Here is a 19602-nt window from a genome sequence, read left to right on the forward strand (position 1 = left end):
TCCCTAACATCTTGGGCTCATACCTACACCATCAGCTTCTTTCTTTTTTTTGTAACTTCTTTATCTAGCCATCACCTTTAGTCTCGGAACACTGTATTAAGACATTATGATATAAATATTCCATGGGAATGAGCTGACAGGGAGAGCAACCTGGCTTTGGGACACTGTCTAGTGTCCTCATGCTCTCTCTCACTTACTTGAGAGAAAGAAATGTGGCACTTGACTAGAGAATTAGCTGAACACAGGATGAGAAAAGAAAACCTCAGTCATCAAGGCTACCTATCTCTGCCCCTGCTCCACGCAGCTACAGCACTAGACCCTTCAAAAAATTTTAAGGGACAGTTTTATGAAGATAGATATTTCCTCCCGCCCCTCCTGCTACCCCTAGTGAAAGGCTAATCCAGCAGTTTTAAAATTTAGCATTTAGGAGAGCCTAGTTTCAATTCAGTGCTCCACCCCACATCTTCCACACAACCCTGAGCTCCAACAGCCCCAGCACCTCTACAGAGCAAGGGCCTTAGTACCTCCTACTTCACCAAGGTGTTGCAAGTGTCAGATACATTTAAGAGCTTGAAGCATTCAGATACTATGGAAACCAGGGCAAGAGAAAAACCAAAAATAGATGGAAGACACAAGCTGTTGAAAGTCTGGAAAAGTCTTGCTGGGGAAGGCTGTGCTTGCTGCAGCTGATCCCAGAGTGGGATCCGTTTAGAGCTCAAGCATAAAACATCCCCTCTCCGCTCTTTCCAGAGCTTGTCATTTTTCTCTGCCACAGGGAAAGGAATATTCTTTATCCTCCTTAGGCCTTTAATTTTCTCTCTATTTATTAGGCCTCCTAATTACCAGTTCCTTTGAATGATTCACATTCTAGCTTGCCCTTCCCATGACCTGGAGCAGAGTGCTGCCTGACTGCTTCTGTGGAGCAGGATTATTGGGAACCTATCACGAGAATAAACACTACAGAGCACTCTCCTTCTGAAAGGGAAATCCAACAGCAACCTACAAAGAAGGGTGCCTGAAACAAAGAGTCGAGGTGCCAGCCTGTGGAACACTATGCCTCTGCTTTTTATAATGCAAACACCTTTATTGTGCATATTCACCCTTTACAGACAAACCAGTTGCTAAAGTAAAATAATCCCTTTCTTCACTCAGAAAAACAGCCACCCCAAAACCACCAAACAACCCTCACCAACACAGAAAGGACTTGAAAGAGCCGGAATGGACATGTGGAGGAAACACAGTGGGTGCCAACATGAGGTATGCAAACCATCTTACTCAACTGTCAACTAAGTGGATGACAGTAACCCATGCAGAGCAGTTAAAGCACTCCACAAGGTAGACCAAAGCCATCCACCCCTAGAAAGACAGGTTGAGGTGATGTCCCTCACCAGCACAGACCTCAGAAGTGCTTGAGACCACAGATGCTGAGGTCTCGCTTCACAGTGCTGGCTCTAGTTCCAGCTGCTCATTACAAGCTACTTCCTGAAAATAGAAGGGTCTCTGGTTTCTTCAGCGTGACCACCACCTCAGTGAGGAAACCCCAGCAAGGTGAGGGGAAGGCTCCAGACAAGAATCACTGGCCTTATAGTTGTCAATGCACTTAAGGGAAAGGAAACAGACTGAAGGTGTCCAAGATTCTTCATCTTATAATTTCTTGACTGCATCATCAATCTCAGGAACGATCTCCTTCAGCTGGTTCCACTGTTCTGCAGACAGGGCAATCCCTAGAAACAGCAGAAGGAGAGGTTTCGGAGGAGGCAAGGGGTAAGCATCAAGTAGCACACCAGATTGGCTCCTTCAGACTAGCTACAGAAGGGGAAGCTGAATCTGAGGCAGAGGCTCAAACCAGAAACAGAAGCAGCCTACTAAGCACGACAGTTGTGGCAGCACTTCAGCATCCATATCAAGAAGTGCTCAATGCTATCACAGAAGCACCATATGAGAATATAAGCTCAAATTGCCTTTCAAGAGTCCCACAGCCCCTTATAGCCCATTCCCTAGTACAAATTCCCACCCACATGAGCTGGAAAGAAATTCTAGGAGAACCTTACTCCACACAGCAGTTAGGACAGCATCCTTTTAACTGCCCAAAGGAAATAATGCGAACTGTAGCTCTATTAAATGCTGCTAACAAGAAATCACTAGTGTGGCTTAAACACTGGAAAAGAACTGGCTTCTTTTTAGATCCAGCAGAGATAAGGTCTTGGTGTCCTGTCCTTCTCCCTTAGAAAACAAACATGGTAGTGGAATTGCTGCGTGGATTCCAGCCAGATGTTAACAAAGCCAAAAGGAACAAGTTGACAAGAATCACATTAAAGAACTAGGGCCCAAGCTTTATTAAATTCTCTAGATAAAGATCAGGGGCCAAGAACTCCTGAGAAAAACAGCAGAGGCAGTATTTAAATGAAAAAAACATTTCTTCATGATCTCTGCTTTAACTGACAGATCTTCTGTCTTAACATTGTGGGTGTGCTTTTTCCAGCCTGGAAGGAGTCCACAATGCTCCTTTCCCTCTCTGCTCCCAATGGCACAGAAAAGCTTGAGGGCTTTGCTTCCCATGTTCATTACAGGGTACACAGTTCCCTCCAAGTGAGTAATTTAGACTTGTAACTTCCCTGAAGAAAATTAATTTCTGGAAGGAAAACTATGCTTAGTGGTTATGAAGCAAACCAAGCTGAAACAAATTTGTATGCCCTGACGCAAAAATCTATAGCAAGGACCAAAAGGTTCCTCAAGAAACCCCCCATTAACCAAATATTTGCTGGGCACAACACACAGGGATGGTGAAAAGAGTCCAGGGCCTGTGAACTACGAGGCAAGCTAGCAAGTCACTGTCAAAGTCCAAATGCAAAAAAAAAAAAAAAAGGCCTAAGCTGAGCATTGACGCATTGGTCGAGGAACTCTGGAGAAAAATGTGTCTTGCTATCTCTAGCTGCCTTTGCTTGCATCACCTGCTCAGGTAGTGCTGCCGCAATGGGCTGCCCAAGTTGTGCCATCGTATCACATCATCAGACACCTTGCCAAAAGAATAAGGAACACCTAACACAGCAGCATTAGAGTGTCTTGGTAGGGATCCAGAAAGGCCTTAACCTTCCTGTCCCCACCTAGATAGGGAAGGGTGGATTTACTTCTGGGAGGCTCCCCCTGCCAAGTACAACTCCACCATTACAGATTAGGGGCAAACACACAAAACATGGGTTTTTTTGCCCTAGCCATCACCAGCACCCAAACAGTAGTTTATCAGCTAGCAGCAGGATACAAGACAGCAACACTGGAGCCAGGGTTTTCAGCCTCCCCTCCTACAGCTAGAGAAAGGGCTGGTGACCAGAGGTGGAACCAGAGCCCTGCACAGCAGCCTCCTGCACTGCTCTTAGCGGTCCTGCCGAGCCTCACGCCTCACTAGAGGCTCACGCTCCCTCAACCCTTTGTGCTCTTCTTAGTCATTGCCACCCAGGCTGAGAAAGCGCTAAACCCCGCCATGTGCTTTGCCGCACTGCCCAGTCCCTCAGTGTGGCACCCGGGTCCTGGTGCCATGGTGGGGAGGCCACAGGCCCTGGCTTGCGAGCATGGCTGTACCTTTCCTCCCCGGTTTCATGCTGCCGTCCTTGTCAGTGTAGAACTCCCTGATGTCCACGAGGGCCTTCCCCCTGAAGCAGGACACTCGGACATAACGCATCTTCCCGATCTAGGGCAACACGGAGCCTGCGTTAAACCCGGCCCTGCGGCAAGTCGCCTCGGGCCTGAGGGGCCTTGTGGGGCCAGAGGTGCCTTGTGGGGCCTGGAGGGGCAGTCAGTGTGCCCCAGGGCTGGTGGGGAGCAGCTAGCACCCCAGGTAGGTGGCTCAGCCACCCAACTGCAAGGAGAGGAGCGGAGGGGAGGCCTGTACAAAGGGGAGGAAGACAGTGGGCGCCTGGAGCAGGTCCCTGCCCGCCGTACCTGGAACATGCCCTCCTCTTCACTGCCTTGTCCCACAGGTTTTTCTATCACCCTTGAAGGTTTGGCCTCAGTTTTCAGCCTTTTCTCTGACTTGGAAGACTCTTCATTCTTTCTTTTCTGGAGAGATCGCCAGGTTGAACAGCCTGGTTTGAGGAGCCGCAACCCTTCTCCTGGGGTGGGCCGGGGCCCCGTGGCACCCCCGCCCCGCGCTGCAGGCAGGCCCGGCCTGTTCCCTGCCCCTGAGCCCAGGGGGCTCTGCCGCCGCTCCCCCCTCCCCGCAGGGCGGCAGTACCTTCTCATCCTCCTCCAGGCCGCTCTCCGAACCGCTCGCTTCCGCCAGCTCCCCGGCCTTGGGCATCCTACGGGAAGAGCCGCGCGTCACCACCGCTCAGCCCGGCCCGGGAGCGGACGGGGAGCGGAGGGGCCGGAGCCGGGGCCGCCCGTACCTGACCGAGCGCAGCGCCCACCGCCGGCCCGCGGTCCCGCTCAAAGAGCCAAGCCCCGCCCCCGCCCCGCGCTCTAGCCAATCACGCGGCTCTCTGCGCTCCTCGCAGCGGCAGCGCCCCCGCCAGCCGGCCAATGGCTGCGGCGCTCTCCGCCTCGTGCGGCCCGGGGGGGGCACGCGCTGCCCCAGCCCGCACCGAGCCCGGGGGGAGGGACCCGCTGCCGGAGCCGGCACCGAACCGGGGGGACCCGCATCCCATGTCCGCACCGAGCCGGGGAGACCCGCAGCCAGAGCCCGCACGGAGCCCGGGGGGGGCGATCCGCAGTCGGTGCCCGCCCCGAGCCGGGGGAGAGGGACCCGTTGCTGGAGCCCGCACCGAACCGGGGAGACCCGCAACCAGAGCCCGCACCGAGCCCAGGGGGCGGGACCCGCAGTCGGTGCCCGCCCCGAGCCGGGGGAGAGGGACCCGCTGCCGGAGCCCGCACTGAGCCCGGGGGGGGAGACCCGCAGCTGGAACCCGCCCCGAGCCGGGGGGAACGACCCGCTGCCCCAGTCCGCACCGAGCCGGGGGGAGGGACCCGCAGCCAGAGCCCGCACCGAGCCGGGGGGGAGGGACCCGCAGCCGGAGCCCGCACCGAGCCGGGGGAGGGCACCCGGGCTGGAGCACGGGAGGCAGCACCAGAGCCCGCTCCAGCCGCCCCGCCCCGAGCCCGGCAGCGCCCCCCGGCCGGGCGGCAGCACTACGGTTCCGAGGGGGGAGGGGGGGGAGCACCGGGGTCCCGGGGGGGCTCCCCACCAGGCCTGGCCTCTGCTTGGCCCTGCCGGACCCGGGCTCGCCCTGCCCACCCCACCGAACCGCTCCCCACCGGGCAGCGGGGAAGCCCCGCGTCCATCCCCGCTCCGCACCCACCCCAGTTCCCGCCTCGCCTCATGCTCGGGGCACAGACCTCTCGCAATGTTTACGATTTGAATAAATAGTTTATGAGTGTTCAAAAAGTCATTTGGTCACGACAGAGGCACAACGATCTACCACCAGCATACACCGGGCTGGCTTCTCCGGCAGCTGGTTTTTCACAGGACTGAAGATGCCTTGCATAGAAACTTTTAATTGCTTCAAATCGGCACAAAGCCTGCAAATAAATGGGAATTTGCTCACCTCGAGGTGCTGGAATCTTGCTCAGGGCCTGTCACTGTTTTCTGTCATACTATTTTACTTTTGATTCTATGGAAGGGATGATGTAAGCTCTTCAACACCTGCATTTTCTCCCTTTTTGTGTGTGTGTGTGTGTGTCTATTCCTTCAAATAATGTAAGAGGATTCCAAGGGGTTTTGAGCTTCCAGCAGCAAACAGTTTTCCAACAAATCTGTTCATCAAACCTACTCACTCGGTTTATTTTTTCCAAGGGAAAAAGGGATAAACAAATAACGAAATGAAAAATGTTAAAATACTTAAATATTATTACATTTATAGTCAGAAAAATATGTAAATCAACTGCATTGAATTTTCTATTAGCTTTTAAATATTCACCTCAATATACATTTGTTCTTTAGGACACACAAGAGATAAATAATTGAGTTAACATCACTAGATAAATCAACTCTTTTTTTTTTTTCCTGAGCTGCAAACATTCCAGATTATAACTTTGAAGTTGCTGTCCAATAACTACAAATGGAAACTAAACAGATCGAAGTGAGCGAGCAGGAGCCTACGCTTGAGTACCCAGAGGCCCAATTTACTGAGAGATACAGTAGCATCCTCATCATTTCAGAGCAGTAAATCACGATTCTTAAATGCAAAACCCAGCTTAGCCACAGGGCGCAGAAGCCCGGCATTTTGTCTTGTGCTATGAACAAGAAAGCCACATGATTTCAAACAAACAGCCCAAAACCAAGCCCCACAATTCTGGGCACCTGTGGTTTTAAGCATCGGAATAGATTGTGGTGCCTCCTCCAGCCACAGACGGTGGGGTACCTAGTTCCATTTTGGCTTCAGGGTCTTTCCTCTTAGCGCTGAGTACACCAGGGTGGAGTTCATATTGCACAGTAGTACTGATTTTGTAACCTATTTTATAATGTAATTTTCTCTTCTTTGGGAGATCACCTACAACAGTCCACACTCCTCACATACAATCCCCATTAGTGCCTGTGTGGGTGGGAGTGGACAGAAGGAATGAACAGCTTCAGTGCTTAAACCCTGTTGGAAAACCAGGTTTTTGGGAGCTGCAGACTTCAACAGCAACCAGGACAACAGATAAAGGCAGACAGATAACCAAGAAAATTGTTTTATGGCCAGAAGCATCAGCTGCTAGCCATTTGTGTATATGCGGACATACGCTTTCCATGCATCTTCCTTCCAGGTCAGGCAAACTCCTGATAAAAAGGACAGGTAAAACCACAGGGGCAACAAGAATGAGCTCTGCAGAACTCTTCTGCAGTGTTGTGGAGAACTTATTTTACCAGAACAGCTGCTGGGTTTCTGCTTTTGCGTGTTGTATTGGTGACAGAATTGCTCAGATACACTGCAGTACGGATCAGCACCATTTTTCTTGGGTTTTTTTCAAAATAGCAGGATCTATTTACAAGCTTCTCTGTCAGCTTCCCAAAAACAGCAATGTGGGAACTAAGTTCACTCCCAGGACGGGCACTCTGCTCCAGCTATGAGAAAGTTGGAATTTTACTATCTCAGATTTGAATAGATGATGTTTCAGTGCACATACACTTTGATCAAATGCATAAACCCTGATCTGTAGTAAAAACTACTTTCTGTGGCAGCCAGCTAAAGGAACACAAAAAGCATCTCATCAGATAAGACAAATTACCTTGGTGTGGGAGAGATGGAGGTACTATCCCAACTGCTCTTCAGGTTTAGGCACTCTCCTCATTTACCTCTAATCTACCTTTCTTCCTTCAGGGAGCGTTAACAGCTTATTGTTGAGACCACAAAGAGCTGAAGTGTTTGCTTTGATGCTACAACCTTGACAGAGACATAGCTGCAACCACACTGGGTGGTCTCGGTGGAAGTTTTTGACTCCAAGCAGGAAGACCAAAGGCTGACAGTCTCTACTGCAAGGAAGAACGCTCTGAGCCTGTTCTGTTCTCCCTTGCCCACTACTTGTAGATTTTTATATGCATCAAGTCAAGCTGCAGCAGATTACTAATAATTTTGTTTCTTCTATTTTGCTCAGTAATGGAATTTCATTAAGACTGGTTAAGTAACCGGCTGGATGGGAGGGAACACCCCCCCTGCTCCAAGTATAACACACTAGAAATGTATGATGCAGCTGGAGTCCTCTGAAACTACCTCCAGGTATCCAGAACCTACAGAGAAGTTCTTCAGAGAGCCACTGTACTGTGCATGTTCTGAACCCACAAATCCAGAGCGTGCACCTTCCCACAGCACAACACACGTAGCCTCGAAGGCCAGAGCATAAAAAGCCAGTAGAAAACAACCAAGGCTCATCTTCCAGCCGCTCCGGCAATTTCTGAAGTAATTCTAAACTCATTTGGCAGAGGAGTGTCACAAACACTTAATGCATGCAGAGACACGTATTTTAAAGAAGCGCTGGAAAGATCAGAAGGCAGCAAGTTTCCCTATAGGGCTGATACTTCGGGAGTGCTTGGTACTGTGCCACCTGCCGATATTACAGCAATCCACTGACATCAGCATGCTTTCCTGGAAAATAAGACCCTTCAAAGAACAAGTTGCTACACATTTAAAGTAGCAGAAAGCACACATCACGGGGTAAGGGTACTCCAAGAAGGAGACTACAGTGAAACAAAGAAAGATGAATGGAAATCAGCGCTGTGGTCCCCATCCAAAGGACAAGGACCGCGACTGGCCACAATCCCTTTTTTAACATGTGCACACACACCAGCTGGGGCGAGGACAAGGATGCAGAGCTTGAATTTTCTTTGCCTACAGAAAAAGGGGGATGCTTTCATTCAAATCCACAGGAGCTTTTCAGCCTCTGTAGAAGATGCTATTTCAAATACAAGTAGTCATTTTAAAAAAAAAGGTAGTCACCATGGCCTGTGAAGAGACCTCATGCGCTTCGAGCAAATTACAGAAAGGACTCTAACATCGTTGAGTGGCAGGACAGTAGTATTCAATCAGGACATCTTCTAGAACTACAACTAGCCTAGGACTTGTAGTCAGTATCTTGATGTATTTTCCAGAAGAACTTGAGGGCAAACGGGCCCAGAATGGGCACTCAGCTCTCACCAGAAAGTGGTGACAAGTAATCCTGCTTACCTCGGATGGTGCAATTCAGGAAAGATTTAAGATGAGGACGATGCTTGAGCAACTGGTTACCTGGCCCTCCCAATGTTTGCACAGCACTGGCAACTATTCTGGGCAAATACACAGCTCTTTCCAGCCAGAAACATCAGCAAACTAAAAATAAGGCTTACTCAAGGATAAAACTAACAAAGAGAACGTGTTTCAAGATACACTCTCTTAGGTACAGTTCTAGAAACAGCCATGTTTAAAATGACATTCATAAAACTTCATTTTTTTGTTTTGTTTTGCTTTTTAATGGCTACATGACCTGCCTCCCTTCATACATAATGGGGGCAGTGCATGAAAGGACAGCAACAAGCACTTTGGGAATTTCTCGTATGTGCAGGCCAGGAACAGTGTTTCAGATATAGCAGAGCTGAAAAATGTGAAATGAGACCCTGAGATGCAGGTGAACGTGGGAAAACACCCCAAAATCCAGAACCCATCTGGAAGTGAAAACTGAGGAATGAAGATGGAAGGGATTACAGACCAGAGCTTAGCAGGAGCTGGGCTGCTCTTGCTATTAATGTAACCAGTTCATTTAAATAACATGGAACAGCACAGAACACGATTCTGCAGCAGCTGGGGCTGTAGAACACCCTTTAAAAACCAAGCAAGAATTTAGCACAGAGTGGTGGCAGCCGTGAACTGTCCCAAGGACCATAAACCGTAAAGAGAAATCAAGTCCACAGCAGAACAAATCCCCTGATAGAGACAGGAGAGAACCTGACCTGGCAAGAACCCTAATTAGCAAAGTACCCGTTTTATCAATCTTTCCTCATTCTGTCAAGGACAGTTGAGCCCATTTACAGTGCACCTCCTAAAAGGGAATGAGTTATTGCACAGTCTAAACAAAATGCACAAGATGCTTGCTGCAGACACTGCTTGCTCAACACAGCCTCCTACAGCTAGGCAGTGAACTTAAGGAAGAGGTGCCATAAGAAAACATGCTAATAGTATTCTCTTTAATTTGCATGTGCACTTTTTTTTGTTTCTTTTAAACAACTGCTCCGAGTCCTTGTTTGCTGGGTAGAGATAGCACAACGTTCTACTTTTGTAGTTTCAGTTTCCAAGTTGGCTGAATGGCACACGTCCATGGAGGTGCTGGACTTGGTTTTACACTCATAGAAGCTGCTCAGAATCAGCCGTTCAGTGTTTAAACAACCTGCAGGAACTACTGAAGTCTCTGAGCCTTTCCCTCACCAAAAAGCAAAGGAAAGCAGACACGGTGCAAGTCAGGGGAAGAAGGTGAAGAAAAGCACTTAAAAGGTGCACAATAATTAAAATTTCATTTTCTTTCTGCCTTCTTCCCCTCTATAGAGTATCAAAGGGGAGACAGAGGAAGAGAAACAGCAGGATTCAATGGAAGGCAGAAGGTTCCTGATGGGCTCACCGATGGCTCAGTGCTGCTGTGTGGGTGACGAGTCGCTGCTTCACTGCTGCTTGTTTTTAAGGGATAATCTCTGTATCATCTTGTAAAGCAGACCAAAGTGCTGGAAACAGAAGGAAAATAAGTAACCACAAGTCCGTGACTGTGTTCTACACAGAGAGAAAACTTACTAGAAGGCTCAAAACAATGCTAACATGCAAATGCAATACCTTGTTTGGATCAATCACCAACACTCTCATCCTGAAGACAGAGTGAGTGGGACTTGGTGAATTAGGAGGAATTATCATAATGAAGCTAGTCACTTGAAGTTGTACAGAAGGTTACAGCTTACAAAAGTGTTTGTGCAGGCCTCCCATTGTGAAGATGCAAACACTTGTTAAAGATTTTACATTTTCTGATGCAATTCTGTTTCTTCTGAAGGGGAAGAGAAAGCTTCAGATTTCAGCACCTGCATGATACTGGTCACTACATAAACACTCTTGCTAGCAGTTTCAGGAATGTAAAAATTAACCAGGTAAACACAGAGATTCCCAGTAGTTCACTATCCTTTCACTGGAATTCTATTTTACTGTTTCACCAGAGACCTAGAAATTCACTTAATTCCTCTCTTGATTCTACTTTGATTAATAGTATTTTGATTTGATAACAGCAACTTCAGATATTTGACAGATCTAACAACATCCAGGCTTCAGATAATTTGTAATAACAAACGTAATGAAGGTATCTGACAGAAATAAAAAATATGTTTTCCCTCCTGTTTACGTTGTTACATTGGATTTTTAAATGCTTGTTTCACCAAACAAATAATAAATACAAATAACATTAAAAGATCAAAATCCAGATTTACCTAAAACACTTCCCTTTCATTCATGTTCTTCGGAGAACCCCACCAGGATTAGAAGCCTAGCTTGCAGTGGCTTTGTTAGCATTTAAACAAACCCACTAAATTTAAGCTGGCTGGCCAAGGCATGGAGTATCCCATTTCCAGGAGCATGGACACAGGGTGGAATTTATGGTTTGTGGAAAAAGAAAAAAAAAAAAAAAAAAAAAAATCAAACCAACCCCCTGAAGATGCATTTCTAAGCTGCATCCCAGGTTCAGACACTGGAAGGATCTCCTAACACTCCTAACAAGCTGCAAAGCTTTAACATTATGGCAGATTTTAGTCACCTTGAGAAATTTCAGTCTGAAGCTGTTACAGCGCCAAAATAGTTTAAAAAGTGAGTTGCACGAGTCCTTGACAAAGAGAAGGAGCTCTGTAAAATAGTTTTGCACTAGAATGGCGAGAGAGTGCCTTCAGCACAGCCAAGTGAGATACTCCAAAACATACACATCAAAACGGCCAAAATTTTGGATTACTACTTTTAGAGCGGGGTGGCATTATCATTCCAGCTTTGGCGCTGGGACTGTGTGAGTACCAGTTACTGCAAGCTAACGTGATTTCTAAGGGAAACGATACGACTCCTGCTTCTCTACTCTTACCTGCACTGCAACATAGGCAACACCAAGGTAGGCTGCGATACAGACAGCCAGAAGCAGGTCAAAGATCGCTGGCTTGACCCTGCCATAAAGAAAGAGCACATGAAATTGCTACAGCAGATAGTGCTACAGGGTGAGACAATAGCCCAACACGTCCAAGGGAATTCCATACCTGTACGCATTCATCACCTGTTTCAGCTGGTCATAGAAAACAAACTCGGGGTCCCTGTGAAAAAAAGAAATTCTTCAGGTTGTATTACACTTCTTGACACTGCAGTAAAGGACAGCCCAGACCTCTACTCCCAAAGAGTTCATCCAGCCAGAGACAGGTAAGCATGGCCATCTCGCATACAGGTTTTGAACAGATTTAACTGTCAAAGTCTGTCTTTTCCTACATTCAGGAGCTTAAGGATACAATTCAGAACACATGCTGCTCAGTGGTCTCAGAGGAGGCAGATGAAAGACAAGTCACTGGGTTCATTAAACTGCCTCAACAGAAGCAGGTTAGATGGGACGGAACTGCCTTTTTGCAATTAATGAAAGCTTTCTAGGAGACTGTAGTTTTTTCCTGCATTTCAGAGAGAAGCAGCACTTGGAGTGGGAAGGGTGGAATCAAAACAGTGAAAAAAGAAGCTCTTCAGACAGAGGGAGCCGTTGAGACTTGTTACTGTGCTGTGAGGAATGATAAAGAGCTTTCTCTGGGAGAACAGAGAGCATGAACCAAAACTAACAGGAGAGGGAAAAAAAAAAAAAAAAAAAGAAAGAAAAAAAGAGCAATCACTTCCAGCTACACGCCAAGAAGCCAGAAAAGCTGCAGCTCACGAGACAAAAGCCATCGGAGGGGGGAGCGCCAGTTTGCATGCCCTGGCTGGTTTCTGCATCTCTCTTCTTACCGTTTGTCTGCCTTTACGTGATGCTGTTTGACATCCTTCAGGTAGCGACCCATATAATATTCTAAGGTGCTGAGGAAGGTGCTGTCTTTATCAATCAGCTGGGCAGCCCTGGGCTGACTGCTCAGCCAATCCATCACTGATTCTAGTTGCTCCTGCTGGATCTGCTGCAGAAAAATATCACCAAAGCAAAGGAGTCAACCACACATATGCTGAGACCAGACCTCTCTCCCAGACTCTTGATTCCTTCTTCCCACAAGTTACAAAAATGCACTGTGCTCACCATCTGATCCGTGAAGATCTGCAGATCTGCAGGTGCTCCCTGCAAGGGAAAAAAAAAAAAACAACCCAGGCTACTAGTGAGAGCAAGCTTGGATGGGCAGGACAAATCTGGCTAGCACTGCGTAACAGGCAGCTCTTACCTTGTCTGTTAGGTTGTAGATGACCCTCGTCAAAGCCTCAGCAATGATCCTAGTATTCCTGGTTAGTGCCTTAGTGTCTATTCGTGCCCTAAAGCAAAAGAGAGGATTATGGACTTGTCAATGGAATATCAGCTTCCTCCAGAAACCACCCTTTTTCATTGCAGCCAGCATAAGCCTGAATCCAGAGCCCAGCTCCCAGCATCTCTTCATTCATCCTCTGACCATCAGAACAGCATAACCAGTCATGAGGCCAATTTGTGTTTACGGGCTGGATTTCAGCTGCAGCCTAAGGCCTCTAACCTCCTATCCATGATGCTGTTGCGTAGGCTGTCCCGGTGGCTCTCCAGGTGTGAGATTGTGAAGGCTGGCAAGCGTCGGATTGCAAAACGCTCGTGCTCCCATGCCAGCATGTCCTCAGCCAAGTTTATCTTCTTGTGCACCATGGAAAACTTCACCTCTGGGAACTGGCTGGCAACAACCTGAGGGAAAGGACAAGCCATCCAGGGTGTCACGCTGCCCACTGCATAGACCCACCTACCCAGTCCACCTAGACCCAATTTTTTTGTGTTCCAGAAAGTAAATATACTTCCACCTGTAAGGTGAAGTTTCTGCCATTAAAAAGCTGTTTTAATGTCAAAAAGAGATGTTTTAACATCACTACAGGACAGCTGTTGCAAGCAATAAGCCATAAGGAAGTGCAGTGGAAAATGCAACAGATCTAGTCTGCTTCATTTGGGACTGCGGCACGAGGATTTGCCTGCACTGCAAATCAAGTGACCATAAACACCACATTAAGTATTTCAATGACACACCCTTTCTTCACATCTTCCTTCCTTCCTCTCTTGGAGAGCTGCAGCTCCCCCATACTAAGTCCCAAGTTCCCTTCCACCTAAACCACTTTTCATTACCATTTCCAGTTCCCTCAGAAACGCGTGCTGCAAGGTCCCCTCCTTGGGAGGCTTTGAGACATGGAGATGAAGGCTATTGCCTCGGCCCAGGGTATCAAGGCAGAGAACAAACGCTACATTGTCCTGCAGCAGGCTGGAATCTGAAAGAGAAAAATCCAAACCTATATTGCTATATTTTGCGCTGGTATTTCCATGCCAGAAAAGCAAGGCCCACACAAGGAGATTCTCACAGGAGGGCTGATACAGTTAAGTGTCTCTTGTATTTAACAGAGGCTTTGCCACAGAACATGCTAGAACGGCAGCCCCTTACTCACCAGTGTGGTCCAAATTGTCTTCCAGCCACCGCTTGGTTCCTTGATAATTAAACTTGCCACCTCCAGATGCAAAGAACAGCAAGTTATACCTGCCCATCAAAGAAGACAGAGAAGTGTTAGCATGCTGCAACCCATGGCTACAGAACTCCGTTACTCAGCGGTGGAGGTGCGGTGGAATCACAACAGCTAGCACCTGACGTTCAAGGCAAACTGTCCATCAACAAACACTTTTTATGTGCCACAAACTAAGGTGATGGGAGGACGGGGTAAAAGGGGGAGTTCCCAGTGCTTGAGGATGGAATCTACTTTCCACATCATTCCCTTCACTTGTCCCCAAGCTTGAGCAGAGCTCTGGCAAAGAAACCAAAGAAAGGAGCTTGGCCATTAACAGCAGCTGTACTTGGAGGGAAACAAACAGAGCAAAAAATGTAAAGGGCTGCTTGTAACATTCTACAGGTCTGGAGCAAAAGCCCTTCTTATCTGATCTCAGCTACACATATTCAACCAAGAACAGGGCAGTTTCTTACCCGGCATGGGTACGTCTGTAGGTGTAGAGGCGGGAGAACAGCCTAGCTAGTTCCAGTAGCACTGAGATACCACTGCCATTGGAGTCAGCACCGTGCGACAGCCACTGTGGAATGAAGTGGGACAGAGACAAGATGACAGCCCTACACTTACTCTCACATACCAGAACAGCCTTCAAGACGGCACACCACCATGCTCCTCCGCTTATGACTGTCCCACGTCTTTAAGGCCAAAAAAACCCATTGGAGCAGAGGCCACATGGGAGAAAAAGACAGGAATAGAGAGCTGCAGGAAGCCAGAATACTCACTGGAGCCACTCCAAAAGAATCATAGTGGGCAACTATCACAACAGTGGGCAGGTCTTCTCCACCCAGCCCTGTTAGCCTTCCCTGCAGAGAAAAAAAAAAAATCAGTGTCACTCTGCGTGGCCTCTTGTGTGCCTGTGCAAAGGCAGCCTGACTTCTACATGCCAACTGAGCCTGCAGTGCTCTCAGCTCTGAGGACTTAGATACTTACCTAGCTGGGCCTCCCTCAACTTACCCTATCAGTCCAAATGTCTGATGAGGTCCCAATTAAAGAAAGCATCCCATCAGTGCTGCCAGTTTGATTCCACATACAACTCACCAGTTTGAATCCATATACAACTCACCTCCACGCTGGGTATGAGCCAGTCATTGATAGCTTTGCTTTGAGCCCCACTGGTCACCATCTGGAAGCCGTTGGCAGTTGCCGTGTGCAGCAGAACTAGAATCGGAAAAGAATAAGTATACCTGGGAAAGCTTTATCCCTGTATTTCCCTTGCTAACTGAGCTTGGAGAGACCAGCTTTAAACCAATTAAGCCCTCTCACTTGTCACTTGTGTTTATGCATTGACATGGAATCCTGGTGACCATGCATTTTCTTTCTATCCTAAAATCCCAGTATTTTGAGCTGGCTAAACCAGAAGCTTTTCTCCAACAGCCAGCTCAGTCAGATAGTAAAGTTATTTACAGGGGAATACATGGAAGCACTGGACAGACTTGGAGTTAGACAGAAAGCTTCAGCTTCTACCAACACAGTGTAGTCACTTAACATCTTCAGTGTTGTTTTTAACCTGAATTTTGCTTTCTATCTTACTTGCAACAGTGTGAAGCTGAGAACTCAACTCCATGCAACTGTATTTCCAAATATAGTCAAGTAATACTCTCTTTTATATTATGTTTTTCTTCCATTAAATCTCAAACCACTTTAACAAAGTGATGCCTGAGACACAGCAGACTGCTCACAGATGGAGGACAGGGCCTGTCTTCCTCTAAACCTTTCCTCAACTTGTTAGAACTCACCTTCTGCAGCTGAGGCAGAACCCTGTGATGCAGAAGCAGCCCTTGTTTGTTCATAGATAGACAGCAGCTCTTCATCTTCCACTGCAAAGTAGACTGGCACAATGGTTTCCATAGCAAGCATTTCTGGCTCTATCTCCATAAATTGCTGAGGATTTAAGTGAGAGACAAACTTAGCCTCTGTTAAACATGCAAGCGTGTAGACAAAAATTAACAATCAAAGCAGAGATAAAAAGGTAAGTTTTAAAAATAGAATCTGATTTATTGTGCATTATGACAGGAGCTTTCAGTCCTGCAGCTCCTCTCTCCCTCTCAATTACATCTCCCATCAGAAGAGAAAGGGAACTTTTTCTTTACCCTTACAACATCCTGTGGGACAGAAGAGATAGACCGCGGCAAGATGATGACCACAGCACCAGCTGACTGGCGGAGAGCCTTCTGGTACTGCTCATAGGAGAAATCCACCAGCCGCATCATGACGCAGCGGCGGCTCAGGACATCTGCTTCTACAGTGCGGGCTTCTGTGTTAAGCACTGCGCTCCTGGTGCCTGTGAGGAGAGAGCAGCAAGAGGGTTTTTTTTGTAAGTGATTTCATCGTATCCCCTTTGTTTGAGCTTAGCTCCTTCTCAGAACAGTCTTGGTGACAGTCTGAGGAACTTCAGAGCAGCCAGGACCTGCAGAAAACTAAGTTCATCTCTTCTCCCTCATCCAACAAGGAAGAGAGGTCTGTCGTTTTTCCTTGCATCCATCAGAGCAACATCTGTGCAGTCATGTCCTGCCAGAGTCCTCTTACTCCAGCACTACACAGCTTTGACCATCTTCCCGTCTTCCTCCCCACCACAACCACGCAGGCTACCTGTTTGCTCACCTGCACCAGCACCTGCAGACAGAAATACATCTGGAGAAAGTGGGGCCCCTTGCTGTGCAGCCTACCGCAGCCTCCAGCTGCAGGAGCATGTCCACAAGCAGAAGATGCAAGCTGTGCAGAACCACTTTGTGAAAGGACACAAGGCTACTCCATGTCCATCCAAAGGTCTGTTCTAGCTCACCCACTGGGATATTTCTGTGGCTGAGAAAATTACAAATGAGCAGGCTGCTTCTAACTGCTGCTCTCTCCTGCTCTCAGTTGCTGCATATCAAATCCCCCACATGAAAATGCAATTCTTTGGGAGAACAGCAGTCTGGAGACTTGCCAGCAGCTTCAGCATTCTCTAAGAGAGGACCACAAGGACATCTTTTATAAACAGAGACATTCAAATCCACCTTGCAATTTGCAATGCTCCAAATCCAATTTCTTCTTCTGTAACTATGGCACCTACATTGAAGAGCTCGTCACACTGGGTCCCCATGCAGCCAGGGAAGGAGCACGGTGCTCCAGAAGGCATCTCAGCCTATGCCAGATAGGAGTGTTGCTAAAGGTCAGATTTAAACCTGGCTTAACTCTGACATCAGTCTGGTCTCGCCAAAGGTCAAATCACCTAAAGAAAACTTCCACTACATAGTGTAAGCGATGGTCATACACTCATCCATGGAGTTAAGGCATGACCTAAATTATCCACGTAAAGCTCCTACACTGTGTAACAAAATAATATTAACAGCAGGCCGCCCCCCAATCTGAGAACAATCCATAAGGAGGATAATCTCTCCACTATTCCCAAAACAATTATGTGTAAACATAGCACAGCGTGGATTCAAAATTCTGCTCCCAGCACAGCCCTCTGACATCTAAGCAGATCAGACCCTTCTCCGACAGCACAGCAAGACAAGTTGATTTTCTGTAGTTTCTCTACAGAAAACTGTTTAATAATCATTCATTTACAATCTAAAGAACTCTATTCTAACAATATTGGAGGAAGTCCAAATTTATTCTTAAATTGCTCTGTGACTGAGGTTGACAAAAAAACTCTTCAACCCATGGCCAGAAAAGGCTCAGCAGCAATTGCTATTTGGTCTTTTTGGGAAAGAATATGAGAAACTGGAACAACAAACAGCTTTTATCTTGAAGGACATCTGGTCTCAGAACACATATGGAACAGGAACATCAGCTACCCAAAGGGGCTGGGCAAGGAACAAAGAAAACACACAATCCACCATACTAAAAGGCTCCAGAAAAAGAAACAGCATGAAAAGTTAATTGCAAGCATCTTAAAAAACAATGTGTGGTTTTCCAGAGTTCACAGAATACTCCAAAATATGTTGCGAGCACTTGGCTAGAGAGAACACTCAGGCAATCAAAGTCAAAGCCAGCTGAAATACATGCCTGCTGCCCCCATTTAGCCTGCCAACAGAGATTTATCACTACATGAGAAAAGAGAGAGCTTAATACCCCCATAAGATAGCCCACCTCGGATCTAGTCAGGTTCTCAACACAGAGGTCTCAAGCTGCAGACACATTTTGAGAAACTGTAATGGAAGGAACCCAGAAATAACCTCAGATATTCAGAAGCCACCAGTAGCACCCGTAGTATTTACAAAGCGTGCTGGCGTAGCTGGCATTTCATAACTTCTAGTGATGCTTGGTCTTATGAAGATCTGAAAGATCTAGAGATGGAGTCTTATGGACAGTACTGCATCAGTGTGGGGCTGTAATGCCAGACTGTTCATATAAGCCTGAAACTCAGGCCACAAAACAGCAGCAAGAGTCACTTGCGGACAGAACACATGCCCTGATCTGCAATAACATATTCATGGAGGGCTCTGAAACAGCTCTTGATTTTGCGTTAGCGAGTACAGGGGGGTGGTGGAGGCTAAGGTTTACAACACTTCAATGATTTGCAGAACAGGTTGTTTTTCTGACTCAAAGAAAGGTGTTGCACAATCAGCAGCCTGGAAGAACAGAAGAGAAGAACAGGAGGTCAGTCGTAACATAACAGAAAGGACTCCCAAATGGAGACACTGGAGCAACAGCCACTGTAACTGAAACCAACGATGCTGAAGAGCGAAGAAGAATCAACCTGTCAACAGAGGAGTCAAAGGCAGAAGAACAAAACTGAGCTCACGACCAAGTTCCCCTGTACGCAAGAGAGCTGCAGCCAGGCTCCTTGAGCCACTGGGAGCTCAGCCCACTGACAGGAGCTTGCAAGGACACAGTAGGGTCCTTGGCCACCTCTAAGTCAGCACGGGGGAGCCCTCGGCACCCTCCTGCTCGTGCCGAGGCTGGGCAGTAATACCCAGCGGAGGGGGCCCGTCGCGGCCTCCCTTAGGTCTGGGCCCGGCTGCAGCCTCCCCGGGCCCTACCGCAGCCTCCCCTGGGCCGGCTCGCCCTTCCCGGGCAGCCCGCAGCTTTGCGGCCTACCCGGGGCTCCCGCCCGGAGCCGGGGCTCTCCCCAGGCCCCCACCACCCCTCCGAAGGGGTTCGCCCTCCCGGAGGGCCGAGGCCTGGTGCAGGCCGGTGGCCGAGCCGAGCCCGGCCGGGCCGCGCAGTCTCTCACCGTAGGGCTGCCCGCCCAGCTCGTACTGCTGCATGCGGTAGACCGTGAACTCGTGAGCGGCCTCGGCGGCGGGCGGCGGGCCCAGGAGCAGCAGCACGGCGGGCACGAAGAGCAGGAAGCTGAGCGGCAGGCATGAGGCCTTCAGCACCGACTCCAACACCTCGCCCGCCTCCTCCAGCATCGCCGCGGCCCCGGCCCCGCCGCTGCGGCCTGCTCCACCGGCACGCACGGCACGCGCGGCGCGCACCGCCCGCGGGCCGCCGG

The 19602-nt window shown here is 48.4% G+C and overlaps 2 protein-coding genes across 5 annotated transcripts; both read right to left on the reverse strand.

The window, feature by feature from the left end:
• Positions 1 to 1058: 1058 nt before the first annotated feature.
• On the reverse strand, positions 1059 to 4431 carry LOC130148725 (activated RNA polymerase II transcriptional coactivator p15-like). The gene is made up of 5 exons (XM_056337625.1): positions 4383 to 4431; positions 4229 to 4295; positions 3937 to 4053; positions 3577 to 3685; positions 1059 to 1724 (listed from the first exon to the last, which is right to left on the reverse strand). The coding sequence occupies exons 2-5, from the start codon at positions 4292 to 4294 to the stop codon at positions 1645 to 1647; spliced, it is 372 nt and encodes a 123-aa protein (XP_056193600.1). The 5' UTR covers position 4295; positions 4383 to 4431; the 3' UTR covers positions 1059 to 1644.
• A 908-nt stretch (positions 4432 to 5339) lies between these two features.
• Positions 5340 to 19590, reverse strand: NCLN (nicalin). Of its 4 annotated transcripts, none has more exons than XM_056335683.1 (16): positions 19339 to 19590; positions 16265 to 16455; positions 15911 to 16055; positions 15238 to 15332; positions 14897 to 14977; positions 14591 to 14694; positions 14064 to 14152; positions 13750 to 13889; positions 13142 to 13320; positions 12842 to 12929; positions 12703 to 12741; positions 12423 to 12586; positions 11702 to 11755; positions 11533 to 11611; positions 10054 to 10153; positions 5340 to 5511 (listed from the first exon to the last, which is right to left on the reverse strand). In XM_056335683.1, the coding sequence occupies exons 1-15, from the start codon at positions 19517 to 19519 to the stop codon at positions 10094 to 10096; spliced, it is 1689 nt and encodes a 562-aa protein (XP_056191658.1). In that variant the 5' UTR covers positions 19520 to 19590; the 3' UTR covers positions 5340 to 5511; positions 10054 to 10093. The 4 variants fall into 4 exon arrangements, with proteins under 4 accessions (XP_056191658.1, XP_056191657.1, XP_056191659.1 ...); XM_056335682.1 differs by lacking the exon at positions 5340 to 5511 and adding an exon at positions 5745 to 8054; XM_056335684.1 differs by lacking the exon at positions 5340 to 5511 and having other exon boundaries at positions 5745 to 10153; positions 12423 to 12583.
• Positions 19591 to 19602: the final 12 nt, after the last annotated feature.

Source organism: Falco biarmicus, chromosome 4 (assembly GCF_023638135.1).
Source record: "Falco biarmicus isolate bFalBia1 chromosome 4, bFalBia1.pri, whole genome shotgun sequence".
Classification (NCBI taxonomy): Eukaryota; Metazoa; Chordata; class Aves; order Falconiformes; family Falconidae; genus Falco; species Falco biarmicus.

Excerpts from the sequence above, each read along its gene's own strand:
- LOC130148725 (XM_056337625.1), bottom strand. The coding sequence starts at position 4,294 with ATGCCCAAGGCCGGGGAGCTGGCGGAAGCGAGCGGTTCGGAGAGCGGC. Across the intron at positions 3,686-3,936 it reads AAGAGGAGGGCATGTTCCAG|ATCGGGAAGATGCGTTATGT; the intron begins GTACGGCGGGCA and ends GTGTTGCCCTAG. Across the intron at positions 1,725-3,576 it reads CATGAAACCGGGGAGGAAAG|GGATTGCCCTGTCTGCAGAA; the intron begins GTACAGCCATGC and ends TGCTGTTTCTAG.
- NCLN (XM_056335683.1), bottom strand. The coding sequence starts at position 19,519 with ATGCTGGAGGAGGCGGGCGAGGTGTTGGAGTCGGTGCTGAAGGCCTCA. Across the intron at positions 15,333-15,910 it reads TTCTGCCTCAGCTGCAGAAG|TTCTGCTGCACACGGCAACT; the intron begins GTGAGTTCTAAC and ends TTCCGATTCTAG. Across the intron at positions 14,153-14,590 it reads TACAGACGTACCCATGCCGG|GTATAACTTGCTGTTCTTTG; the intron begins GTAAGAAACTGC and ends TTTGATGGGCAG.